The sequence below is a fragment of the Jaminaea rosea genome (genome assembly GCF_003144245.1).
Source record: "Jaminaea rosea strain MCA 5214 unplaced genomic scaffold BDZ90scaffold_8, whole genome shotgun sequence".
Classification (NCBI taxonomy): domain Eukaryota; kingdom Fungi; phylum Basidiomycota; class Exobasidiomycetes; order Microstromatales; genus Jaminaea; species Jaminaea rosea.
The window spans coordinates 123,125-148,053 of record NW_020289982.1 but is presented as its reverse complement, the minus strand read 5'-3'; the positions used below and the strand labels follow the sequence as shown (position 1 = coordinate 148,053).

Below are 24,929 nucleotides of genomic sequence, written 5' to 3'. Positions count from 1 at the left end.
TCGAGAGAGTGAGAGATGACAGTCAGAGCGCAGAACGCAAAACGCTCTTCATACACGAAAACCAAGTCACCACCATGCAATCGCATCAATCATGTCATTGTCCCCTTTCATCGCTTCCCGCAGCACCTTCCAAGAGTTCTTGGTTGTGACCACTCTCAACGAGGCCCGAGCTCGAGAAATTCGGGCGGAGCTCCGACTCACAGCCCCGTCTCGTGAGGGCGTCGCACTCCCGCGTCTCAGTCCAGCCAAAAGTGCCCGCCTGCTCTCTGGAACCCTGAGGCGGGTCTGTTGGACTTGGACTTCTCCCTCGCTTCCTCGCTTCTCGCACCTCCTTGCTTCACTTGCCATTCCCATCGACTTCTCAGAGAAGAGGCCAGGACGCGCACACACGTCGCCTTCCTTCGCTTCATTGCCGTCCTCATCATCAGCATCAACTATCCCTCTACACCTCACTCGCTCCACTCTTGCACGTCGCACTCACGACCAGGAGCAAAGGCTCCACGCTCTCCACCATGATGACACCATGCCAGCTTCCCACCCTCTTCCTCCTCCTCTGCACTGCACTCGCCTTCACTCCCGCTCTCGCTCAAGCAGCAGACCCCATCATCCAACCCACAACCACCACCGCAGCCCAGAATGGCAACAATGGCGGCAATACCGCCTCCACGACGGGCGTCTCAATCCCCTCATCCGCCCCAGCCGGAGGCATCACGATAACCCAGCCTGTCCAGACCGCAGAAGCCTCCTACTACAAGATCGCTCCTGGAGTAGACGTCACCTTTGCATGGAACTTCACTAGCATCCTCTCCTACCCTACTTCCCTCACGCTCCAAGCGTACTGCACGAGCAACAAGAACACCTATCCCATTGCCACGCTGCCCGGGACTGCCACGCAGGCGATTTGGAACCCGTATAGCTACTCAATGACGGCTGCGGCGAGCAATCTGCCAGCGCTAGTGCAGGAGACGTATAGATTGCAGGTAATGGATGAGAGGGGACTCGGCGTGGGAGCAAGCCCCGGGGTGTTCCAGCCGAATCAGAAGGTGCAATTTGCGCTTTACATCCCTCAGGCGTATACGCCTTTGAGCGCTGGGTGGATTTGTGCAAGCTGCAAGAGTGGGGCTGGGCTGGGGTACATGCCGCAACCGCTGGTAGTGGGGCTGGTGGCTACCCTGTTGGCTGTGGGGTTATCAGGATGGAACATCTTGGGTAGGGCACTGTGAGGTGGGTCATGGACAGTATCAGCATCGAAACAGCAGCAGCAGCAGCTCATCGCATCAAGCAGAACGATGGACAGCCAGCCAACCAACTCCTCGAACACTCTGCTACGCCACAGTGACCAACGTATCGCTGCCCTGTCATCAAATTACTCTACCTCACGATCGTCACCTACGACACATTAACGGACCTTCTCCTCTCGCAAACCCGCTGCGCGGATCGCCCTCTCCAAGATGTCTATAATTCTCTTTCTGCTCCCCTCGCTGTCATCTCCCTCCTCGACTTGTAGCTCCCTCTCCTCATTAGACGTAACACGATTTCACTGTCCTCATGACCTCGCTCCTGCATCGCTCGCCCATCGGCACGCCCACTGGCCAATCATAGCTTCGCCCCTTTTCCTTCGCCCTGCTCGCTGGTGCTCCTAGCCTGCATCCTCCTCTTCTCACCTCCTTGCTGTCCCAGCGGTGTAGACAAGGCCACCTGCCTCGCGATGGCCAGGATCTGCGGGCCGTCCTCTTCTCGCATTGATGGGTCGAGGAGATGGTTATCTGCCGGATGGCTCCAGATTTGTACCTGCCGCGAACAAGTCCGAGGGAGAACAAGTCAGCCTGAGAGAGGAGAGGCGTGAAGGCACCGTGGGTCAGGCTCACGCTATTGTCATATTGCCCATCCTGGGTAAAGTCGACCCAGGACACTTCACCCCACCGACGGAGGAGGACGTCTTGCGGGAGGGAGCGCTTGTACTCTATTGAGAGGGAGAGGGTCGGGTACCACCAGCTACAGGCGAGGCAGCAAGAAGGAGGGGAGTCAACAATGCGACGTCAGGTGAAGCGTGATCTGTCGTACACTCACGCTGTTCCCTTAGGGTAGAGGTCGCGCTGTTCTGGGGGGCGACTGCGGACGAAGAGCGTCAGTGGGTCAGCAAGTCCTGGCTCAGCTGAATGACGCAGCATCGCCTCCTCACAGGTACATGTCGCAAAAGATCGGCAGCCAGTGATATCCTACCCCTCTTTCCTTGCCGTCCGCGAGCCCATCCCGCTCCCCATCGCCTGTAATCTCAAACCACGCCCCCGCCACTTTGCCCTTGTTCCTCTCCTCAAAAGCATCATCACGCCGCATGGATATCAGTTCTCTGAACTTGACCTGCTTACCGCCGTAGTGTTTTGATTGTGACGTGACTTCGCCTGGCTTGGTGAGGGGACAGGGATGCGAAGGGAAGGACGGCCCCTTTATTGGTGGGTCCGCTCCTCTTCTTGCGGCGAAGTTCGTGAGGTACAATTTGGCCGTCAATACTACTGTGTTCTCCTGTGTCAGGTCTACTTGGGCCAGAGTCACTCCTTTGCCCCTCTTGAGTGGCTTGACGACGATACTCAGCGGCTTGGAGATGGACTGCGGATACACGAAGGTTGCGCTTACGTGCAGCGGGTCGATGTGCGGGGCCGCAGTTGGGTGAGAGTGGGTAGAGGGGAGGCGGACCCATGCTTGTGCTGCTTGAATCATGAGGGAGAGGGAATAGCCGCCTTGCGGGGACACGCCAATCGTCCACTGCGGGTGCGAAGCGGGAGGAGAGGTAAGCTGCGAGCTGTCAAGTGGAAGGGAGAGGCAAGCGCACGTACAATCTCATTCCATGGAGCGCTGAAGGTGGCCGAGTCCTCATGTTCATTTCGTGAGTCCAGCCTGAGCTCCTGTGAGGTCAGCGGAGCCATGTTTTTACGGCTGAAGGATGAGGAGCGTAAGGAAAGAGGGAAGGGTCAAAACTGACTTGGGCTTCCGGTTTAAACGCGATGGCCCGTGCCGAGCACGAATCAAGATCGCCGGGCCGGAGGCGGCAATCGGGCCGACGTGGGAGCAACAGCTCTGGCCTCAGTCAATCGAAGAGAGATGGGATGGAGAGTCATAAAAGCGGCCTTGCTTCAATCACCAAATCGTAAGAAGACTACCAAACCAGATCAAAGGTAGACATCGAAGTAAGCCTTGACGGCCGGGCAAGGCCTACACTGTGGAGCGCGGAATGCTTGCACATCCGCCTGTCCGTCATTCCGCTTTGTCCTGCTCTGTCCGCTCTCTCGCGTCTTCTCGTCTTGACCTCCTATCCTCACGTCTGTTTCCCCATCTCAATCAGTCATGACCGCCTCCCACGCTCTTCGCAGATACCAGTCTACCGACGATACCAAGCCCTCGTGGGCTCTAGTCACGGGCGCGACGAACGGCATGGGCTACGAGTGGGCCTCCCAGCTGGCCGCGCTAGGTTTCAATGTCCTAATCCATGGGCGCGACCAGGCTAAGCTGGACAAAGTCAAGGCGGACCTCACTGGCGCATCAGCCTCGTCCTCACGCCCGATTGAAGTTCGCACATTGGTAGCGGACGCCGGGTCAGTACCACCTCAGCTTGGCCAGATCGCCGAAGCCATCGATGACCCCTCCCTCTCGCTGCGCGTCGTGGTAAACAACATCGGCATCACGAATCAAGACTATCCATTGCTCGAGGAGGTCAGCGATGAGGATGCGTGTGCGATGGTTGCGCTCAACACCATGTTCCCCACTCTGGTTGCGAAGCGAGCCTTGCCCAAGATGAAGGCCGCAGGGGGACCGGCGCTGCTCATTAATGTTGCCAGTCTCGGGGCGTGGGCGCCGAGCCCTTAGTGAGTATGCGCGGCATACGTTCAGAGCGAGGGAGGCAAGAGACTGACCGTCATTCTCACCCCTCGCATGCGTAGCCTCTCCGTTTACAGTGGCACAAAAGCCTACAATCTCCACTTCTCCCGCTCCCTCTACAATGAGCAACATAGCTCCCCCTCCCCCTCTCAAGTAGACGTCGTCTGCATGGTCCCTGGTACGGTCATCAGCGGTATGAATGACGGCCCACCGACAAGCATGATGCCCACCTCACACGATTGGGTCAAGTCTGCCATCGCCTCCCTTGCGCCGGGCTGGATGAGCTCGAGGCCTGGACCGGTCATCGTGCCGTGGGGTGCGCATGCCAGGGGATTGAAATTCCTCAATGCGATGCCTATGGGGCTTGGCGACAGGATTACGAGGAATTTTGTCGTAAAGGAGAGAAATAAGAAGAGGGCAAGTGGAGCGTAGGTGGGGCCAGATCGGACCGTGATCGGGACAGCTGGACGTGTTGCGATTAATCATACCATTTTGCAGATGCTTTTCCCCGCTCTACCTTCGTCTACATCGCCTTTTCCTTGCCCTTTAGCCTCTTACTCGCTACGCCTACCACCGCAGCTGCCGCACTAACGAGATCCGGCGGCACCTCGACATCCGTGAATCTCCTCGTAAGAATGTTCACCGCGCTTCCTGCGAACAAGGCAATAATCGTCGAAGTGAAGATGATGACGTTGTAGGGCATCGAGAAGTCGGGCACTGCCACCTCGATGAGCCCCACTTGGGTCTTCCACACCCTCCCCGGCAAAGGGCGAGGCGGTCGTGCAGTGCCCTTCGGGTCGTCCCGCGCATCGTCGTCCTCCACCTCCCACACAGTCGCAGCGCCTACGTCGAGACCGCGATGCGCATCGGGTGGGTGCTCCTCATAGCGCAGCGTCTCCTTGTCAAATTCTACACTCCACGTCACTTCACTGGCAGGCGGGACGACGAGTTCCAACTCCAGTACCGCAGGGCCTCTCCTGGGCGCGGAGGGCGTGTAGCTCACCCTTCGAACCGCATCGCGCTTCTCGTCTGACTCGAAGCGGATGTACGGCGAATTGGGGTCTTGAGGCTGGAGTGTGGTGACGGAGTGCGAGGTAGGGAGGGAGAAGTCCAGGAACCAGGGGAGGACGTCCCTGTAAATGAGCCGACGAGATGTGTCTGGGCGGGGATTGGTGAGGTGGAGTTGCAGGGTCCCGCTGAGGGCGGAGGACGAGATGAAGGAGCGACGTACGCCGAGGCTTGGAGAGGACAGAGAGGAGGGTGCCGGAAGGACGAGCCGCTCGGCAATGTAATTGAACTTCTCTTCGCTGAGCCATTGGAGGGAGACGTCCAGGTCGGGTGCGGTAGAAAGGAAGGAGGCAGTGTCGTAGCGCAGCTGTCCTTCCTTGCGTAGCTTGCCCGCCAGGGTGATGAGAGGATGCTCCCGCTTAGCCTTGTCCTCAGCGTCGTTCTGCTCCTCGTCACCACCTTGCGCGTCCGCCTCGATGAAGGCGCCAATCTGCAAAGGTTCAGCAGTAAAGTCGCTCCCATCCTGCGGAGCCACAAGAGTGACAAAGCTGCTACTAGCAAGCGGGCAAGTCGAGCGTAGCGGCTCCCCCATGATCTTGCTCATGGAGAAGTCCCTCTTGCCATTTCTTGCAACCCCGTTCCACACGCTTCCTACCTTGACTACTACCTCCCACCCTTCGCCTCCGCTTCGTCGACGAATGTTGAGCTCAATGCCGTGCCACTCCGTCTCCAACCACTTATGCGGCTCCAGTACGCTCGCAAGTCCGGCTGCCCTCTTGCAAGGCAGGAGGGAGAGCATGGGGTGGAGGACCTCGGTGCAAGGAGAAGGAGGCGAGGAAAGGTGGAGAACTAGTTTGCCGTCATCGCTGGCGCTGCGGGAGAAGAGGGGGCGCGTCAGATTGGAGGGGACGGAGATTGCTTCTCTTGAGCCTGCGGCGGCAAGGGTGGAGCAAAATTGGCCCGAAAGTCGCGAGAGCAGTCCATGAAAGGCATCTGCCTCATGTGCGAGCGGGTGCTGACGATTGTCCCGGTCTGTCGTGGAGTCATATCGCGCCCACACCTCCGCCCCCGTAGCCACCATCTCTGAGCCCCATTCCTGCTTCCCGTCGAAGAAGGTTGGCATCCCCCATCGCTCATAGTTCCATCGCCCCTTATTGAAGCTCAAGCTCAGCTCTTCAATGGGGAGCTCTGATGTCTCAATCGTCGACAGGAGTGATGCAGGCAGCAGGCCGAAATGCCGACCTGGCTGACCTTGCGACGATGACAAAGAAAAGGGCGAGTGCGGCGAGGTGAGAGTAAAAGAGAAGGTGCTCTGTACCCGACCGGTGGGGAGTGGACGGAGGTGGAGCGCTTCGTGGAAGTCATCCCCTGCGAAGAGGGATGGAACCGATGTTGCAGCAGCCGCGTTCGGAGCGGCGATGAAGAGACACAGCAGGGGTGCTACGAAAGCCAGGCTGCTCATGAGCCTTGACTGAGAGCTGTGGCGTGACCCTGATGACGTTCGACGCCGCTGCGGTCCCGTGACAGTAGACGCTTTCTCCGCCCCAGCGAAGGGATCGATAGGCTCCTCGTCCTTGACTTCTTGCGCCTGTACTGTCATGCCCTGCTGCAGCATCTGGTCGACTTCTACCGCCTCCTCGCCCTCGCGCTGCTTCCTCTCCCTCAACTCCATCCACCTCACAGTCAACGCGATGCCGACCGTCACAACCGCAATGCAAATCATCGCGATCCATCCCCTACGGAAGCGCGGGGCGTCCGTCGCCGGGTAGAAGACGATGCTCCACCACGCCTGCACCGTACTACTCCACATGTTCATCGAGGCGAGCACAACAGCTCTCTCCTGCTCGTCTCCGGCGCAGACAATGTTTGCCCACGAGAAATTTGTCGCCTGTCCCGCGTAGCCCATCCCTCCTATGGTGAAGGCGGCGAACTTTAGGCCGAAGGGGACCGTCCATATGAGGAGGACGATGCTAGTGAAGATCAGACTGACGGCCATAACGGGATTGACTGTCCAGCGCGGGATGCTGGGTAGATCTGTGACCGCCGCCGCGATAATAGTCGAGGAGATCGCGACTGCTTGAAGAGCGAGAGGCCAGTAGTTGCGATCCCTGACCGGGTACCTCTCGGCCTGAAGCCAGAGGGCGAAGAGACCATTTGAGCCAATGGACTCGAGCATACTTGACCAGGCAAATAATGCGGAAAAGGCATACCAGTGCCATCGGCCCAACACGCGCTTGATGAGCGACCATCCCATCCTCGTCTTCACTTGCTGGCGGCGAGGGAGACGCTCGATGGCCAATTTGCGCTCCTCCTCCGTCAAGAGCCACTTTCTCGCCCTGCGTGGCACGTCCGGAAAGAAGATGAATCCATAGAGGGCAATGGGAATGCCAATGAAGCCATCAAGGAGGAACTGCCATTGCCAGCTGCGCAGGCCCCTATACCCGTCCATGTTCGTATGGATGCCCCCTTGGATGACTCCACTGAAGAGACTGCCAAGCTGTGCAGAGGAGGCGAATATTCCGCTGCGTTTGCCAATCTCCGTCTCCGTGTACCACGATCCCAAGATGTAATGTGAGCCTGCAAACGTACTTGCCTCCACGAGCCCCTGCAAGAAACGAATCGCAAACACCTGCGCAGGGTTCTTGGCCGCAGCGAGGCACATTGCCAGCCCTGCCCATAGCGCGGCTGCCCCCGGCAGCCAGTAGTGGGGCGAAACAACTTGAAGAGCGAGGATATTGGGTATCATGCCTAGGACGTAGCCGACGGTGAAGAGGGTGTTGGCTATTGAGTAGTCGTTCCCTTGGAAGGAGAGATCCTCTGACATGCCGGAGACATAGGCGAATTGGAAGCCGGTGCGGGAGAGGTAGTTGGACCTGAGGAGGGGCATGAAAATTTTGGAGCATCTTCAGCAGAGCGAATGACGGGGCTGTGCTGCTTGACCAGCGTACTGACCAATACATGAGACAAGTGAAAGTGAGAACGAGAAAGTCGATCTTGCGAATCAGTCTCGCCTCCAGGGCCGAAGCCGGAGGCGGGCCCCAGAGGGCGACTCTGAGTGCGCAAAGCTTGCTGGACAAGGTCATGCTGATGTATCCACCATGATGAGGCTTCAGGGGCGGGGAAGGAGGTGGTGGTTGGAAGGAAAGCTGGTCGTGGCTGTCGCCCTCATTCACTCCGCTGTGTCCGCGACTGGATTTCTCTGTTCCGTCCTGTCGCGCTCGGGCCACGCGTTTCAGCTTCTTGACTTAGTTCTTCATCCTCGACTGTTCTGTGGTGGACATGGCAACCAGCTCGCAGGACGTCGACTTCTTTGCATCGTCGCCTCCTCCGCCAGCAGCTGGAACCAAGGATCGATCTCCCTCGCCGACTGGGCCGAACCTCTTTCGTGGGAGCAGCGCTGATTACGAGGACGATGGACGTGAGGACAGAGACGCTGAGCGTGTGACGGTTCACAAGAGGAGGAAGGTCGAGGCCGACAGCAGCATTGCTAATGGTGGTTCAAGCATGCACAAGCAGGAGAAAAGCACATCACCCCCTCAGGAAGCCGAACCAGGGCCATCATGGCAGCGCAAATACGTGAGAGAGAGCGGCCTTCTAACACAACGCCACCCGCGCTCACCCACTTCTTCGTACTGCACAGATCGGCCACTTCTGCGTCGCAGGCTGGGCTCTGTCGAAGGGAAGGGGCTATGCAGAGCAAGGTGCAAAGGTAACAATTCAGCGAGACAAACAGCGCAATCAAGCTGCGACGGCTGCCACGCCGGCCAAGAAGCCACCAGCTAAGAAGCAGACAAAGCTCAGCTTTGGTGGAGCGGGACCTTCGAGCGGCAAGACTGCCTCCTCGTCTTCTACGCAGAAGACGAAACAAACGGACGACTACGTGGTACGATTCGCCAACACGAGAGGTGAACAGGCATATTCAGGACTAGTAGCATATACCCGCGCTGACTCCTCCCGCCTCGCCTCCTCCGATCCCACCCGCGCAGGCTTCGAGGTCGGCAGACTACCCACAGAGGCAGCCATCTGGGTCTCCAAGCTCATGGATCTTAATATGGCTGAATTTGAAGGCTACGTCGTCGATTGCCCTCCAGTGCTCAGCGTGGGATGCGATATCTTGCTGGACATCAAGGTCAGTGGCGCAGCATATAGCCACCTGACGAGGGCATACACTGACTCCCGCATCGCTATTGCCACGCTCGCAGGCTTACCTTCGTCGTGAAGCCTTCCCGGACATGGCAGACGTGCGACGCTCTCGCAATATTCGCAACGAGCCCACCAAGAACTTCTTCCAAGAGACAGCAGAGACAACGGATGAGAAGGAGCTGCGCACCCGCAAATCTGCCCTCATTCGTCTGTTCAAGGCATGCGACCTCAAGCCTACGCAGTCAAGCGATATACTGCAGCAGCACGCGGAAGATGGCAAATTTGGCAGCTCGTCGATGCTCGATCACTACGGCGGGCAGGAGACGTTGAGAAGAAGTCAGAGTCCCACGTCTGTGCGCAATGGTGGGCCAAGCATGCCAAAAAATGGGTCGAGGTCAGCGACACCGGCAACGCCTGCACCTAGCACTGACGGAGCAGGCGCATCGTCCTCAACGGCCATCGCAGTAGATGGCGAAGACGAAGCCGAGCCTGATGTGAATGATGGAACAGAGATTGAAGACAAGCAGCTAGCCGACGTCTACAGCAAGGCTCAAAAGCACGATCGAGAGCTACCAGAGGTCGAGCCGCCCGACACTTTTGCGCTCAGCCTCAGACCGTACCAGAAGCAGGCACTGGGCTGGATGCAGAACATGGAGAGACCAGCGTCTATGCGACAAGGGCGTGAAGGGCAGAGGCAGGATGCTAGCTTGCACCCTCTCTGGCAGGAGTACAAGTTTCCGCAAGAGGACGAGGCAGCAGGAGCAAGATCATCGTCGAGAGCGCAAGAGGGCGAATCCAGCTTCTATTTCAATCCCTACATTGGCGAGATGAGCATGCAGTTCCAACCGGCAAGCCAAGGCACGCGCGGTGGCATTCTAGCAGACGAGATGGGGCTTGGCAAAACGTGTGTTTCAGATGTCGTCGTCCCATTGCGTCTCGAAGAATCATCACTGACAGCAGCCTACTACCCGCATGCAGAATCATGGTCGCCTCACTCATCCATGCCAATCGTCCTGCCAGACCAGGAGAGGAAGGCGACGACGAGGACAACGGCGCTGCGAACGTAGACGACGCAGCACGCTCCAAGCAGATCGAAGGGCGCAGTGGGCCCCGTCAAACTTCCATCAGCTCAGCCTTCGGCCGCAATGCCGCCGGAGTGAATCGCGCCGCGACAGCTACCATCGCCGGCCAGGTTACGCTCGTCGTTGCTCCAATGAGTCTCGTGGGCCAGTGGAAGAGCGAGCTAGACCGGGCCAGCAACGCCAATACGCTCAATGCCCTTCTGCACTACGGCGACACGAAGGCAGATGTCATGGATCGCCTCGAGGGCGGGACGGTGGATGTGGTCATCACATCGTACGGCACGCTCGTCTCCGAGTACAAGCGATTTCGTGACCTCGGTGCCGGCGCCAACTCAATCGCTACCTCCCGCATCGCTCGTCAAGCCCCACTCTACGCCGTCGATTGGCATCGGGTCATTCTCGATGAAGCACATACAATCCGCAACCGCACGACCCAAAATGCGCGCGCTTGCCGCGATCTCGTCACGCGCAAGCGATGGTGCCTTACGGGTAGTCCGATAGTCAACAGGTTGACAGACCTGTACAGCTTGCTCAACTTCCTCCGTGTCGAGCCATGGGGCGACTTTGCCTTCTTCAACTCCTTCATCGGGAAGCCGTTTGCCAACAAGAATCCCAAGGCGTTGGAGATTGTGCAGGTCATTCTGGAGAGCTTGCTCTTGAGAAGAGAGAAGGGATTCAAGGATAAGGAGGGCAAGCCCATCGTCAGCCTGCCGAGCAAGACGGTTGAGATGAGATACCTCGACTTCTCTGCGGTGGAGAGAAGGATCTACGACCTTTGCTTCGATCGCGCTTGGGTCCAGTATCAGCGTCTCAGCAGGGATGGTAGCGTGACCAAGAACCTCAGTGTCATCTTTACGGTCTTGATGAGGCTCAGACAGGCCGTCTGTCATCCTTTGCTTGTGCTGAAGGCACTGCAGGAGAGTCACAAGCGTGCGCGAGAGGCAAGGGAGGAGGGAGGGAAGGCTGCCCCTGCAGAAGAGGTAGCAGAGGATGAGGAGGCGGAGAAGGAGGTAGCGGAGCTGGTGGCGCAATTTCAGCGAGGCGAAGAGGGAGATGACGGCGGCGTCAACGGCAGCCAGGAGCAGGTGCAGGCTTTGGCTGCATCGCTCAATGGAGAGCTTGATGACATCGATGGCAATGGCGCCCAGGGCAAGGGACAAGGAACCGGAGACACGAAGCAGCCCACGTCTGCTGGAACCAAGTCATCAAGTGCTCACACTCTCAAAGGTCGCGACATCGCCCCCATGCGCACCTCGACCAAGCTCTCAGCCCTTCTGACCGACCTGGCCGAGCTACGCGCCGCCGAACCCAAGTTCAAAGGCGTCATCTTCTCGCAGTTCACCTCGTTCCTCGACCTCGTCCAATCCTCCCTCTCCAGCGCGCACCACCCCTACGTCCGTCTCGACGGAACTACCTCCCAAAAAGACCGAGAGAAAGTGCTGTCCCACTTCAGCAATTTCGATGGTCACCTCCTCATCCTCGTCTCCCTCCGTGCGGGTGGGGTAGGCCTCAACTTGGTAGCAGCGCACCACTGCTGGCTCCTGGACTGTTGGTGGGCCGAAAGTGTCGAACAACAAGCGGTCGACCGTGTGCATCGCATTGGTCAGACGAGGGATGTGGTAGTGCATCGCTACCTCATCAAGGACAGCATCGAGGAGAGGATTCTGCGCATTCAGAAGCGCAAGACGGCCCTTGTCAATGAGGCGCTTGCAGGCAGCAAGGGGACGGAGGAGGGTGAGAGGGAGAGCGAGACGGTGGAGAATTTGAGAATTTTGTTCGGAGAAGATTAGAGGTGAGGAGCGGTGTCAGCGACGTCTTGCGTTCATCAATAGACAGCCAGTCAAGAGAGGCTGTACAGCGAGCTGTGATCGGATTCGTATTGATTGACGCAGATGCTAGCTCTGCGCTGCTTGACATGGGTATGATAGATGCTCTGTTTCCCCGCCTCTTCCTCCATCCTCCACCCTCCTACTGGACGGTAGGCGACCAAGGCACATCTCCCTCGCCGTACTGCCTGGCCGGCCTCTTCCAGCAAATAGCGCTCCTCGCATTCGTCGTCAATTTCGCCTCCGCCCTCAAATCTCTCCTCTTCAAGGGCAGTATAACGCCAAGCTCCCAATTATTGACGCTGAGCTGAATGCCAGCCTGTGCAGAAGGACGTGAAAGGTTGCCCCAGGCATTTTGCCCGAAATTGGCGGAGGTCATGACGACGTAGCCGATCGTCTCCTCTTCGTCTTTCGAATGGCTACTGCTGCTGCCCGCCGTCTGCTCAACCTCCCTCCCCTTCTTGACAACGAGCACGCCCTTCTGGTGCATCAGAACTCCTTCGTGCCGTTCTGCTCTGGCGTGATAGCAAAGATGCTTCCACTTGGTGAATGCCTCTGGCTTGCCGAAGTGGCAGCCACCACCTGCTGCCCCGCCAACGGATTGATGCACCACGAAGTCACGCGAGGGAAAGAGAACCTTGATTGGGGGCCAAGCCGCTTCATCGTCCTTGCCAGTGTCGTCATGGCGCTTAAGCACAGCAGCGCGATCCATTTTGCTTGCTTGTGTGGGCTTGCCGACAAGATCGAGATATGCCTTGGTGGCCGCCTTGCCGCTGGGAGGCAGAACGTCTAGCTTGAGTTCAGCCGACGATCCAGAGGAGCTTCCGGTAGCAACGAGGTGGAATTGCTGGAGCCAGCGTTGAGAGTAAGAGCCCATTGAAGATCCTTGTGCCTCGACTTCGACCTGTGCGCGATCGCCTAGCAGCTTTCTCGCCTGGTCAGCGAGCCTGCCTAGTCCTACCAGGCTAATCTCGTTCCTCCCTTGGTATGCTGTGCGTCGCGGTATGGAGGCGACCAATGTGGGCCCTTTGTCGAAATTGTAACGCTGCAGAGCGCGAGAGACCGGGTGGGCAGCAGGGACGTCCATACCGCGTAGCACGCGGACGAGCTGATCCTTTACGTCTGTGCCTTGAGCAGACAAGCTCGCTGCGGCGCCAGGAGGTAGAAGGGGAAAGTCTTGCACCCAGGCCGCATTCTCCAGGCTTTCCCAATCGATCCTGTTCAAGTTGCCGGTGGAGATCACGAGGCGAAGTCGATCCTGGTATACGAGGAGTAGCATCTTGATATGCATGCTAGAGTAGTCATTGCCCCTATTCTTGACTGCAAGTGTCACCCACCCCGGCTTCTCCATCTGGTGTACTCCCGCAGGGAGGCCTGGGCGCTCCTTCATCACGAATGTGATCTGCGGGCCTTGTTTACCGGGAAGGGCGTCACGCTCTGTAGGTAGCATTGAGCCAAGCCAGGCAAAGTCCCAGTCGAATGAGGCGACGATCGCGGCTTGCAGGCCAGCAGCATTGCTCCTTGTCGTGGGCAGGAGAAAGTCGGAGAAGGGGACTCCATCTGAGGTGTACCGATTGTAAGACCGCTTCACAGCCCCATCCCAGAATGGATCGCCTGAGAGGATCCGACGGAGTGCTGGAGGAGAGGAGGAGCCGATGCCTGACGTTGCGGCTACGCGGGATGTAGTGGCAGACGAGGACGAGGAGGCGAAGGAGAAGCCTGGCCCGGGGCGAGTTGACGATGAGGAGGCTGAAGGTCGAGCTGATGATACTTGAGTTGGCCGCGCCTTGCCCGCAGCTCCAGGGTCGTTGTCTTGCTCGTCCTCTGACTCACTCGCCAGCCCAGCCGCCCTCCTTCTCTGACGTTGGCGCTCCCTCCTTTCCCTCTCCAGAGCAGCTCGGTCGAGGCCGCTGAGTCCCCCAATCCCGAGCGCTATCGCTGCTAGCTGCTGCTGCTGGTCCTTTTCCTTAGCTTGGATTTGCTGCTGGGACGATGACAAACCCTCGGGGCCCGGCTGAGCCGCCTGGCCCGCCTGCCTCTCCCTCGTAATCTCCACGATACTGTCGTCCTCATCATCCACCTTGAACGTCCGCGCCCTCTTGCTGCTCCTCTGCTCGTTCAGCAGCACATCTCCACTCTCATCCTCCGAGTCGTCGTCTATCACGATCGGCGCCTCTCTTGGCTTCATCTGCGTCGCCGCTGACGAGAAGAGAGGATTGATTGGTGTGTGGTTCAAGAAGCAACGAGGCCGCGAAGCCTTTCCTCCCGCCACTTTCATTTGCAACTCCACTCGAGCGCATGGACGGACAGACAAAAGGCGGACTGAGCGAGCGGCAAGCACGGCAAGCCACCACTGTACGCGTCATGCAGTCTCGCACGACCCGCTCACGCTCATCAGCATTTCTCATTCACTTCTCTTTCATTTGACTTCGCACCCCCTACTTGTCACTAGCCATGACACTCCAAGCCCCCGCCGGCCCACGCTCAGCATACCCGGCCTTGCTCACATACCCGCGCGCCTGGTTATCCGCAAACACCAGCTTGGCATAGATCGTCGCCCCAAGGAAGGGTGCCAGGTCTACCCTCTCCTTGAAATCGCTGAAATAGTCTGGCGTGCGGAGAGCGCGCACATTGCTTGGCTGTCCTGGTGCCAGCTTGCCCGACTGGGCCGTATTAGGCGTGTACGTCCCCGTTGGACCATCGTCCCCGTCATCATCTCCCCCAGCGGGACCGGCAGGCCCGCCCGCTCCCTGCGCTCCATTGGCAGCGGCGGAGGCTGCGGCGACATAGCGTTGTAGAGCTGCTACAAGGCTTGGCGTGAGACCCTTGACTAGCCCAACGGGCGCGCCGGTGACGATGAGATGCTCCCAGAGACCATTGCGCCGTTCAACGTCGAGAGTCGTGGAGATTGAGGCGTGGATTGCTGCTGGGAGGGAGGGGGTGGACGACCAGTCTGTGCGCTGTGACGAAGAAGATGATGAGCCAAGCGGAGTCAAGAGGTCGAGCAGGTCGGTGCTTGCTGCTACTTTGCTGAGGACGGAGGGGTCTACCAGTGGAGTGAGAGCCGTTGAGAGGGCTGAGCGCGGTACGCGGATGTTGCGTCCTTTGAACGGCACCCTAATTGTGGCGTCATCGTCCTCTCCACCATCATCACCATTCTCTGCCGTCAGAGCCGCGGCACTCGATATCGTCTGCCCTGCCATATCGCCTGCGGTCTGCATGGGCTCAGGCTCCTTGCCCTGGGCCACGAGCTCCTTGTTCCTTCGCTCCTGCTCCGCGATGGCTTCCTTCTCTCTACCGCTAGTGAGCGCGCCCAGAACGTCGAAGTTGCCATCATCGTCCTCTGCTGCTTGGTCGCCTGATGCACCCGCACCGCTCCCTCCTGCGGCCGCCGAGGCTTCGTCTGCTACTACGTGCCCTTGTGCGAAGAGCTCGCGGGCGAGAGCAAGTAGGAGACGTGATTGTCTCGAGGACGGAGCGCTGGAAGTGGAAGCCATGGCCTCCTCATCCTCTTGTACACCGCTCAACGCCTCAACGACCTTGGCATCCCTGCCCAATTGACCCGCCAGATAGGCCGTGCACTCCCCCAGTCCCACCTCGCACCTCTTGATGCTCTGCGGCACCATAAGCGCATCCATCACGCATGCTACTGTGCTGCCTCTCGCCCCTACATCCACCACGGTTCCCATCATCTGCCCGACGGCAAATGATGAGGCGAGGGCGGAATCGACGAGGCAGAAGGCGGGCGTGTTGAATTCGTCAAAGAAGATCTTGTGGATGCGCGCTGATGAGGAGCGGGTAATGGTGGTGGGAGGAAGGGAGAGGAGGGTGACGGAGCTGTTGGAGGACCGGATGACGGGAAGGAGGAAGAAGAGGACGTGATACCTGGGCGTGAACGAGGCGGGTAGAGAAGTGTGAGTGTATACACTCGGCGGCTGGGGAATAACTGGAATGCTCACCAGAGTGCAGCCATTCCTCCCCAATCTCTGATCTCGCCCCCGATCATCGGCCAGGAGACTGTCACAGGGTCCTCAGCAGTCTGTGTCCTCAATGCCTCGTCTAGGATGGCGCCGACAAGATAGTCTGCCGGCTTGACATTCTCTCCTCCCTCCAGCTGAGATCGGCGGAGGCCGACGCGAGCCGTCAGATTGACGGTAGGTTGACGCAACACCTCATGGATGCCCAGACCTGCACGGATCGTGTGTGAGCCATGAGAGATGATGACTGTGCGTGCCTCTCGCGACATTCTGGGCAAAGAGAGGCGGAAGTGACGTGCGGATGCGGGTAGTGAGGATCAGATGCGAAGGAGTCGTCGACCGGCGCGAGAAGCGCGTCGCCTCACTTGGCCTTCCGTCCACTTTGGACTCGACTCGACGGACGGACAGACGGGAGCAGCAACGGTGCCTCACTTTCTCTTCCCTCACCATGCAATGAATCAAGAGCAACAGCGGCCACAGGAGCTGAGCAGCATCAATCCTGGCCACCGCGAAGACATAGACGACAACAACGGCGAGGGCTCTAGTGCGGGCGTCACGCGAGCTGAGCGTCCCCTCTACCCTGCGCCTCGCATCCCCCCACCTCGTAACCTCCATCCTCCGATCCAACAATGCTCCTCCATCAGCGCCTATGAGCGTCTCAACCGCATAGAGGAAGGGTCCTACGGCATAGTCTATCGCGCCAGACATACCTCAAGTGGACGTATCGTAGCGCTCAAGAAGCTCAAAATGCAAAATGAGCGGCAAGGCTTTCCCATCACCTCACTCCGGGAGATCCGCACACTCATGATGGCCTCGTCCCACCCCAACGTGGTTCGGCTACACGAGATAGCCGTCGGCGATACCCTGACACAGATCTTTCTCGTCTTCGAGTTCGTAGAGCACGACCTCAAGACTTTATTGATGGATATGGGGCCTGGCCTCTTTTCGCTGTCCGAAATCAAGAGTCTGCTCAGGCAGCTACTGAGTGGGCTAGGCCATTTGCATAGCCATTGGATTATACATCGCGACTTGAAGAGTAGCAACTTGTTGCTGGATAATCGAGGAAGACTGAAGATTGCGGATTTTGGGCTGGCGAGGTTGTATGGGGAGGGCGGGCCCGCAGCAAAGCCAGAGGCTACCTCACGCAACGGTGACCAAGCCAAAAGCAGCAGCAGCAACAGAACCAGATCGCCGCCACCAGGTGCTCTTACTGACCTAGTCGTCACACTGTGGTATCGCAGCCCTGAGCTGCTCCTGGGCCAGACGGACTACGATACTGCCATCGACGTGTGGTCTGTCGGGTGTATCATGGCCGAGCTACTCAAGGGGGAGCCGCTATTCCAAGGCAAGAATGAGAGTGATCAGATCATCAAGGTGAGCAAAATTCTGCGCCACGAGAAAGAGAAACAGGCTCCACTGACTCGCCTCGGCGTCTTGTAGATCTTCACAACCCTCGGTCCCCCAACAACGACCAGCTGGCCCGCCGTGAAGGACCTCCCTCTTGCCCCCTCAATCCTCAAATCCTTCTCTCGTTCCCCACTCTGCACACCATCCCTCACTTCTCGCTCCCCGCGCTCCCTCCTCTCCTCCCATCTCCCCACTTCGGTAGAGCAACACGGCTCCGCCTGTCTTGACCTACTGCTTGGTCTGCTCTGCTACGACCCTTCGCAACGCTTGACTGCTGAGGAAGCCGAGAAGCATTCTTGGTTCGCAAGGGAGCCACCTAGACCTGCTCATCCGGAGAGCTTCGGGACTTGGCCTAGTAGGGCTGCTGGAGAGGTCAGGAGGCAGGTGGATCTGAGGGAAAGAACGCCAAGTGCACCGCCGCCTGGGCCGAGACGGAGGCGAGGTGAGGATGAGGTGGACGAGAATGGGTCGAGGAAACGGTCGAGAGAGGGTACGGACAGCTTGAGCGGGCAACGGAAGAGGCAGGAGTATGAACTCGACTTTGGCTTTTGAGTCTTCAGCTCACTGTGCAGGACTTGGGTTGGTATTGTGTTATTGTACAATGAAAAAGAACGTCCATTGGCCTCAGCGCCATCATCTCCTTAGCGCCGTGACGACGACGACGTCGTGGCACTTGCAGACGAAGCCGGCCTGGCTTCTCCCGACTTACTCCCCGAATCCTTCCTATGTTTCGATCCACTGCTGCTACTACTGCTCCCACTGCCCTTCCTGAAACACAAGAACTCCAACGCCGTCATCTTTCTGCTCGCGAGCAACGTCTTCTTCACCCCCTCCAACTCGCGCTGCAGCTCTGCCCCATCCTCCTTTCCTCCTCGCCCTTGCTGGTACTTCGTCGAAATTACGTCGTACGTCGCCTTCAAATTCTCCTCGGCCTTCGAAGAGACAAAGGCGCTCAAGGTTTGATGAACAAACTCGATCTCCAATGTGGCCTGCAACATGCCCCCCATCCCAAAGCGGGGCACCTCCTTGAAGGACTGCAGAATCACCTCGGTCAAACCCTCCAGCAGGCTGCTGATCGTGCGGCTCACCAGGGCCTTTGCGACGGACTGCACCTGCGCGTGAACCTGTACCAGCGCCAGGAGGGCCTCGTAGATGAAGGGATGCACCTCGGAGGGGCGAGGCAGGCGAGCCCAGTCTATCCCGCCGTGTAAGATGCCCGTCCGGAAGACATCGTTCAGTGCCTCGCTGCGACGCTTGAGGAAGTCATGGAAGAGGATCTTGTCCAGCTGACTGGCCACCTCCTCGATCGTGGCCAGGTCCTCACTCATCTTGCAGTGATAGACTTCTTGGAACTGTTTGGCCATGGTGGGGATAGCGATGCGCGAAAGGTGAGAGAGGTTGGTCACGCTGAGCAGGATGCGCGTGTCGAGCTCTTGTACGTCTACGGTGAGGCGGGAGTTGCCCACAACTTTGTGCGAGGTGGAGGTGGTGGGATCCAGCGGGTCGTACTCGCTGAAGGCTAGGTGGACGATGCCGTCGAGGAAGGCGTAGATGCTATCGAGGAAGGCGGCTTTGATGCGAGAGGTCGCTTCGGTAGAGACGCCGGTGTCGCGATCGGCACCAGTAGAGCGGGAGCGAGAGGAGGAGTCGAAGGGATCGCGCGTGCGGCCCGAAGCTATGTGGTAGGCTGCGCGCGCATTGCTGCGATGGAACGAAGAGAGATCTTTGAGGAAGAGGGTGGTGGACTGTTCATCCGGGTTGATCGTCCCTGCGTGCGCCGCGGAGAAGGGGTAAGTGTCAGTCAGCTCGTGAGGAGTATCTGCGTACCCAGCGCTTGCTACCTACAATCCTCGAGCATGTAGAACAACTTCGCATCTCCCTGCCACAGATTACACAGAACCTCCGTAAAGCTGAATCTCGCATTGATGACGAACGTCTTCAGCGCCTCAGGTGTGCCGCCAATGCCTAGCGCACTGAGCGTATTGGCGGTCTCTGCCAGATCCTGAAGGATCAGGTGCATGTAATGCGCCGCAGTCATGCTGCTGGAATTGGCGGGTACCCATGCCGGCAAAGGGGACAGGGGTTGCCGTCCGAGGATGGACACGTCGGTAAGGGTGAAGAAGGCCGAGAGGAGAGATATGTACGAGTCGATGCTCTCGGACGCCCATGAACGGGCGCGGGACTGAATGCCAGGGGAAACGCTTTTCGAGAATTTGCCCTGAGTATCACGAGATGAGGGAGTTGATCTTGTGAGCCATACGAGACGTGGCCATCAGCCAGCATCACCGCGCACTCACCTCGCTTTGGTTTTTACACACCCTCCAAAAGGAAGGCAAAGTCTGTAGCAGATTTTCGCTCACCATCCTCACAAGATGATGAATAGCCCTCCAAGCCGGCGCCCCAAAGCTGCGCTCAAAGTTGGGATCACCCCTGCCAATCTGGCGGAGGCACGACTGAATGTCCCTCGCCCTGTCCTTGTCTGTCCGCGGGAGGAGGTCATTCATTGTGCGTGCATTGCCCACCTTGGTTTCGGCGGATTGGTAGGAGGAGCGCATGAGCGTGTGGATGTGCTTGTGCTGGGACTCGAGGAAGACCGCAACGGGGTCTTCGCGGGGTGAAAGTTCAAGGAGGACTCTGTGCGGGGCAGAGCGAGGAAGGGCAGCGTCAGGGGATAGTCGTCAGAGCCAGAGCCGAAGCTGTTGATGACTAGTGGCGCCACTCACTCTATGGTCTTCTCCTGCTCGTCCACACTCCTCTTGGGCTCCCTCAAGCTGGCAAACAACTTTCTCTCCATATCCTTCATGACCGCCTCCACCGCATCCCACACCTTCTTGAACAGCCTCTGCTGCTGTTGACGTTGTTTCTCTGTGATGTTGTTGTCTCCACTCGCCGGTCCAGTGTTGAAGGCGAGTAGCTGGCCTGGTCGATTCTCGAGGAGGTATTTGCCCTTGTTATAGTCTCGCAACGCAGCATCGTATCGCTTCGCATCAACGCTCTCTGCCAAGCTGCCCGGCAAGTTGAAGAAGAATTTGCTCTTCTCAAACACGCCGAGCGTAGAGCGCAGCTTCATGGCCTTGAGATTGTTCTCGAGCACGGGCGTGAAGACCTGATCTGCTCTCGCGCTCGCCTGGGCGAGGATGGACTTGAGGTCTTTGACGCCATACTCTGACTCGCGCTGGAGAGGCCCGCCGTCCGACTCCTTCATTTCACGATACACGCCATCTGTAGTAGCTTTGACGGCTACGAAGCGGTCGAAATTGTCCTCGACTAGAACCTTGAGGGCTTGGCTGCGTTGCTCTATGTTGTCTTTGAGCTGGTTGAGGCCATGCGTCAGATCGGCAAAGGTAGCATCAGGATGGATGGTGGAGAGGAAGAGCTTGGGATCAAACGTCTTGGAGGAGACGGTGACGTGGGGTCGGATGTCCTTTGGCAGGTTGCGGGTGGTGATGCGTTGATGAAGGCCGAGGGGATCAGGCTCCTCGTTGACGCCCAAGCCGGCGGTGGCTGGTGAGTCTTCGGCATGGTCTATGTCTTGGAAGGAGGAAGGGTCGAGGGATTCGAGACGATACTCCTTGAGGAGAGTGGCCTCGTCGACGTGCAGACCGAGGTGCGCCATGGCGGGCGCAAAGTCGCAAAGAGGAAGGCGATCTGGCTTGAAGAGGAGCGAAAGGAATCAAGCCAACAGCTGCAGCCGGCCCAAGCTCAAGTGGCCCAAGCGCTCACGCGGACGGACTCGACGCGCTTTGTCTCAAGTTGGTCTTGCCGCCAGTCCGCCATGGGCGCAGCCAGCCAATTGTTCTCGCCTCTCTGACTTCCCATCAATCGCGAGACTCTGCGGTGGCAGCGGCCCATAACGTCACTCGTCATGCCGCCGAAGAGTCAAGCACCCGGGCAACCGACGATCTCGTCCTTCTTCACCAAGAAGGCAGCTAATCAGGCGCCTTGCGCTCCATCTGCCTCAGCCTCCCGCTCCCCTTCTGGAGCCGCTTCCCCCCCCTACGCAGCTGCCACCTCTTCCACGCTTGGTCGTCGCCAGACCAATGGCGACCACATCCGTAGCGACGACGAGGACGAGCCTCCTATCAAACGCGTCAGGCCCCCTACTGCGCCATCTAAGCCGTCCTCCAGCAGCAGAGACCGCGTAGAGCAGTGGCGCTTCACCCCACGCTCCAAGCAAGCCGCGCTGGACGAGAGCACCGAGGAGCTGCCCCTCCCCACCTCTTCGCAACGCAGTGCTCATGAGGAAGAGAGGCATAACACGTTTCGCAAAAAGCTACTTGGTGATGCTAATCCTATCGTCAAGTGGGACCAAGCCGCGAAGGCTGCCGAGCGCGACGAGGGAGGCGACGGAGCTGACGAAGACGGAGAAGGTGGCGCTGATGAGGATGAAGACGAAAGCCAGGACAAGCAAGAGGGTAGCTCCAATCTTCATCGCTTTGCCAGCAGTACCGCCATTAGAAGTGGCTCGAGCAAAGGCAAAGGCAAGAATGCTCAACCATCGTCGAGCAAGGTCAAGTACACGCCACTCGAGCTACAGGTCCTCGATCTCAGGGCAAAGCACCCTGACGTGCTGCTGCTTTTCGAAGTGGGATACAAGTGAGTGCGCCTGACTCCGTCACTGAGCCTGAGTTCTTTCTAAAGATCAGACACACACACACATCCGCACAGATTCATCGCCTACGAAGAGGATGCAGTCAACGCCTCCAAAGAGCTCAACGTCATGTGCTTTCCCAAGCAGAATATGCGCATTGCAAGCATTCCCGTGCATCGCCTTCATATCCATGCTCGACGCCTCATCAAGGCGGGCTACAAAGTCGGCGTTGTTCGCCAGACCGAGACGCGAGCACTCAAAGCTGCCTCGTCGAACTCGTCTAAGCCCTTTACCCGCAGCCTGACTGAGCTGTACACTGCCAGTACCTGGGTCGAGGACCTTGAGACGGTCGGTGGTGATGAGTCAGGTATGGAGAATCCGGTTGCACAGAACAGTCTCGTGGCATTGGTTGAGAAGATGGAGGGGTCAGACGAGCGAGTGTCCATCGGACTGATTGCCGTCCAAGCTGCGACGGGTGCAGTCGTCTACGATCAGTTCATGGACAGCAGTATGAGGAGCGAGCTTGAGACGCGATTGGCTCACTTGCAGCCAGCAGAGCTTCTTCTGCCGCCGCTTGGCAAGCTGAGCAAGTCAACAGAGAAGCTCATTCGCTACCTGGCAGGCAACCCATCTACGTCGTCTTCGGTCGGCATCGCCTCGACTCGTCTGCGAGTAGAGAGGACAGAGTCGGTGCTCACATACAACGAAGCTTTCAATAGGGTGACGTCCTTCTACGAGGAAGCGGGGCAGACTGGCATGCAGGATGTCGACATGGCCGACGGCGAGGGCTCAGACCCCGCATCAAGTAGCAAGCAACGCTCCGTGATCGACGACGCCTCCGCCGGTGCCACAATTGCCACGGTAATGAAGCTGCCCCCTCTGACTGTCCAGGCTCTCGCAGCATGCATCTCTCACCTCAGGTCCTTCGGCCTGGCGTCCATGTTCAAAGTCACAGGCAACTTCGTCTCCTTCCAGGCGCGCTCTGAGATGCTTCTCTCCACCGGCACGCTACACAACCTTGAGCTCTTCGCCACCACAGAGGGGACCTACAAGGGATCCCTCTGCTGGCTGCTGGATAAGTGCAAGACCATCTTTGGCAAGCGAACCCTGCGCCGCTGGATTGCCCGACCATTGACGGATGTGAAGCGATTGGAGGAGAGGATGGACGCAGTCAGCGAGATGTTGGAGGGCAAGGACCCGCTCCTGAGCAAAGTACCCGAGCTCCTGACAAAACAGCCCGACCTGGAAAAGGGGCTAGCCCGCATGCTTTACGGACGTGCCACGACAAATGAGGTCGCGACCATCCTGCTCGCCCTGAACCGGATCACCCATCAATTCGAGCCTGTTACCCATCCCGGCGACGTAGGATTGAAATCTTCTCTCCTCAACGAGTCCATAGCCGCACTTCCTCGTGCTCGTTCTGTGATCAAGACCGCCCTACAGGAATTCAACGTCTCCGCTGCGCGAAAGGGCGAGAAGGAGAACTTGTTTCCGGAAGACAAGTTTCCTGAGCTGCAAGATGAGAAGGACCAGATCAGCCTAGTAGAAGCGGACCTAGAGGAGCACCTCATCGACCTCCGCAAGCAGCTCAAGCGCCCTACCCTGCAGTATGCCACGGTGAGCGGGATCGACTACTTAGTCGAGGTGCGAGTCGGGGACGCGAAGAAAGTTCCTGCGGATTGGTTGCGCATCTCAGCAACAAAGAGTGTAGTACGCTTCCATACGCCAGAAATCATTGCGCACATCAAGCGACGTGACCAGCACCGCGAGCGGCTAGAGGCGAAAGCGAAGGAGGCATTTTCTACCTTTCTCGACGAGCTTTGCGAGCATTCGACCGTGCTGCGCAACACCATCTCTGCCCTGGGCAATCTGGACGCTCTCACAAGCTTGGCAAGCGTAGCAGCCCTCCCCGGGTACACGCGACCGGTCTTCGTTCCCGAGAGCGGAGGGGACGTTCTCCACCTAACGGGATTGCGCCACCCGATGAGTGAGGCGCTGCGGGACGATTACGTGCCGAATGATATTCAGCTGGGCAATGACGGGCAGAAGGGCTTGGTCCTTACTGGCGCGAATATGGGTGGCAAGTCCAGCACCGTAAGAGCGATCGCGCTTTGTGTCGTGCTGGCGCAGGTTGGCTGCTTTGTGCCTGCGAGCGAGGCGAGGCTGAGCATCAGGGACGCTGTATTGACGAGGATGGGGGCGAGCGATGAATTGGCGAAGGTGAGCGCGCGAGCAAAGCGAGGAAAGCACTTCGTCTAGGACGAGGCTGACAGTGAACCTTTCTCCCCTTGCTCCCTCGGCAGGGCCGCAGCACATTTATGGTCGAAGCAGAGGAGGCCGCCGAGATTCTTCGCGTGGCCACCTCGCGCTCTCTCGTAATCCTCGACGAACTAGGGCGCGGTACCTCAACCTTCGACGGGCAAGCCATCGCCTCATCGGTCCTCTCCTATCTTATGACGCGCGAAACCCACCGCCAGCCGACCACCTTGTTCATCACCCACTACACCTCCCTCTGCACACTTGCTGAGCGACTGTCAGGGGTGAGAAACATGCATATGGCGTTCGTGGAGAGGGCGAACCCAGTGGATGGGGAGAAGGAGGTCGTGTTCCTTTACCAATTGCGGGAGGGACCGGCAAGTAGTAGCTTCGGTATTCATTGTGCTGCCCTGGCCGGCTTGCCGAGGGCCATGTTGGAGGTCGCAACCGAGAGGGCTGAGAAGCTCAAGGCAGAGACGGAGAGGAGAATGAGGAGCAAGAGGAACAAGGCTGCGCGGAGGGCGCTGAAGGTCGTCTTTGGCAAGGGGGACGGGGAGGAGCTCGAGATGCTGAAGAGGGCAGCGCTGAAGTTGGGGGTGATTGAGATGGAGGGCGAAAGGGAGAGCTGATCAAGGGTGCATTGCGTCTGACACCTTCAATTATCACCCAACACATTAGACTACCGTTCACTCTTCAAGCGAGCTCGACGTTGATCTCATGCGGGTGCTGGTGTTGGACTCGCCTTCGCGTCGCGTGGCTCTTGTGT

At 58.4% G+C, this 24,929-nt stretch overlaps 11 protein-coding genes across 11 annotated transcripts; 5 read left to right on the top strand and 6 right to left on the bottom strand.

Annotated features, from left to right (window-relative positions):
- Window positions 1-317: 317 nt before the first annotated feature.
- On the top strand, window positions 318-1,666 carry BDZ90DRAFT_232598 (hypothetical protein). The gene has a single exon (XM_025506318.1). It carries the CDS (start codon window positions 513-515, stop codon window positions 1,221-1,223), a length of 711 nt encoding a protein of 236 aa, XP_025361633.1. The 5' UTR covers window positions 318-512; the 3' UTR covers window positions 1,224-1,666.
- On the bottom strand, window positions 1,187-2,949 carry BDZ90DRAFT_232597 (hypothetical protein). The gene is made up of 5 exons (XM_025506317.1): window positions 2,835-2,949; window positions 2,183-2,763; window positions 2,071-2,112; window positions 1,869-1,995; window positions 1,187-1,791 (listed from the first exon to the last, which is right to left on the bottom strand). Exons 1-5 carry the CDS (start codon window positions 2,922-2,924, stop codon window positions 1,597-1,599), a joined length of 1,035 nt encoding a protein of 344 aa, XP_025361632.1. The 5' UTR covers window positions 2,925-2,949; the 3' UTR covers window positions 1,187-1,596.
- A 178-nt stretch (window positions 2,950-3,127) lies between these two features.
- Window positions 3,128-4,351, top strand: BDZ90DRAFT_183724 (NAD(P)-binding protein). Its single transcript, XM_025503795.1, has 2 exons — window positions 3,128-3,860; window positions 3,936-4,351. Exons 1-2 carry the CDS (start codon window positions 3,343-3,345, stop codon window positions 4,303-4,305), a joined length of 888 nt encoding a protein of 295 aa, XP_025361631.1. The 5' UTR covers window positions 3,128-3,342; the 3' UTR covers window positions 4,306-4,351.
- Window positions 4,352-4,396: 45 nt separating this feature from the next.
- Window positions 4,397-5,680, bottom strand: BDZ90DRAFT_252950 (hypothetical protein; the record flags this gene model as incomplete). Its single annotated transcript, XM_025507777.1, has 3 exons — window positions 4,397-4,663; window positions 4,706-5,253; window positions 5,341-5,680. The coding sequence occupies 3 exons, from the start codon at window positions 5,678-5,680 to the stop codon at window positions 4,397-4,399; spliced, it is 1,155 nt and encodes a 384-aa protein (XP_025361630.1).
- Window positions 5,681-6,242: 562 nt separating this feature from the next.
- BDZ90DRAFT_246370 (MFS general substrate transporter) lies at window positions 6,243-7,964 on the bottom strand (the record flags this gene model as incomplete). Its single annotated transcript, XM_025507556.1, has 3 exons — window positions 6,243-6,359; window positions 6,581-7,754; window positions 7,834-7,964. The coding sequence occupies 3 exons, from the start codon at window positions 7,962-7,964 to the stop codon at window positions 6,243-6,245; spliced, it is 1,422 nt and encodes a 473-aa protein (XP_025361629.1).
- A 170-nt stretch (window positions 7,965-8,134) lies between these two features.
- BDZ90DRAFT_232593 (hypothetical protein) lies at window positions 8,135-12,206 on the top strand. Its single transcript, XM_025506316.1, has 5 exons — window positions 8,135-8,457; window positions 8,522-8,786; window positions 8,868-9,010; window positions 9,084-9,928; window positions 10,003-12,206. Exons 1-5 carry the CDS (start codon window positions 8,161-8,163, stop codon window positions 11,894-11,896), a joined length of 3,444 nt encoding a protein of 1,147 aa, XP_025361628.1. The 5' UTR covers window positions 8,135-8,160; the 3' UTR covers window positions 11,897-12,206.
- Window positions 11,967-14,162, bottom strand: BDZ90DRAFT_232592 (phospholipase D/nuclease). The gene has a single exon (XM_025506315.1). The coding sequence runs from the start codon at window positions 14,118-14,120 to the stop codon at window positions 12,075-12,077; it is 2,046 nt and encodes a 681-aa protein (XP_025361627.1). The 5' UTR covers window positions 14,121-14,162; the 3' UTR covers window positions 11,967-12,074.
- On the bottom strand, window positions 14,163-16,232 carry BDZ90DRAFT_232591 (hypothetical protein). Its single transcript, XM_025506314.1, has 2 exons — window positions 15,892-16,232; window positions 14,163-15,817 (listed from the first exon to the last, which is right to left on the bottom strand). The coding sequence occupies exons 1-2, from the start codon at window positions 16,176-16,178 to the stop codon at window positions 14,371-14,373; spliced, it is 1,734 nt and encodes a 577-aa protein (XP_025361626.1). The 5' UTR covers window positions 16,179-16,232; the 3' UTR covers window positions 14,163-14,370.
- Window positions 16,233-16,340: 108 nt separating this feature from the next.
- Window positions 16,341-17,946, top strand: BDZ90DRAFT_232590 (Pkinase-domain-containing protein). The gene is made up of 2 exons (XM_025506313.1): window positions 16,341-17,283; window positions 17,350-17,946. Exons 1-2 carry the CDS (start codon window positions 16,363-16,365, stop codon window positions 17,866-17,868), a joined length of 1,440 nt encoding a protein of 479 aa, XP_025361625.1. The 5' UTR covers window positions 16,341-16,362; the 3' UTR covers window positions 17,869-17,946.
- On the bottom strand, window positions 17,848-20,975 carry BDZ90DRAFT_240685 (hypothetical protein). Its single transcript, XM_025507380.1, has 4 exons — window positions 20,040-20,975; window positions 19,614-19,950; window positions 19,162-19,534; window positions 17,848-19,084 (listed from the first exon to the last, which is right to left on the bottom strand). Exons 1-4 carry the CDS (start codon window positions 20,930-20,932, stop codon window positions 17,958-17,960), a joined length of 2,730 nt encoding a protein of 909 aa, XP_025361624.1. The 5' UTR covers window positions 20,933-20,975; the 3' UTR covers window positions 17,848-17,957.
- A 136-nt stretch (window positions 20,976-21,111) lies between these two features.
- On the top strand, window positions 21,112-24,871 carry BDZ90DRAFT_279947 (hypothetical protein). The gene is made up of 3 exons (XM_025509229.1): window positions 21,112-21,912; window positions 21,985-24,127; window positions 24,211-24,871. The coding sequence occupies exons 1-3, from the start codon at window positions 21,182-21,184 to the stop codon at window positions 24,790-24,792; spliced, it is 3,456 nt and encodes a 1,151-aa protein (XP_025361623.1). The 5' UTR covers window positions 21,112-21,181; the 3' UTR covers window positions 24,793-24,871.
- Window positions 24,872-24,929: the final 58 nt, after the last annotated feature.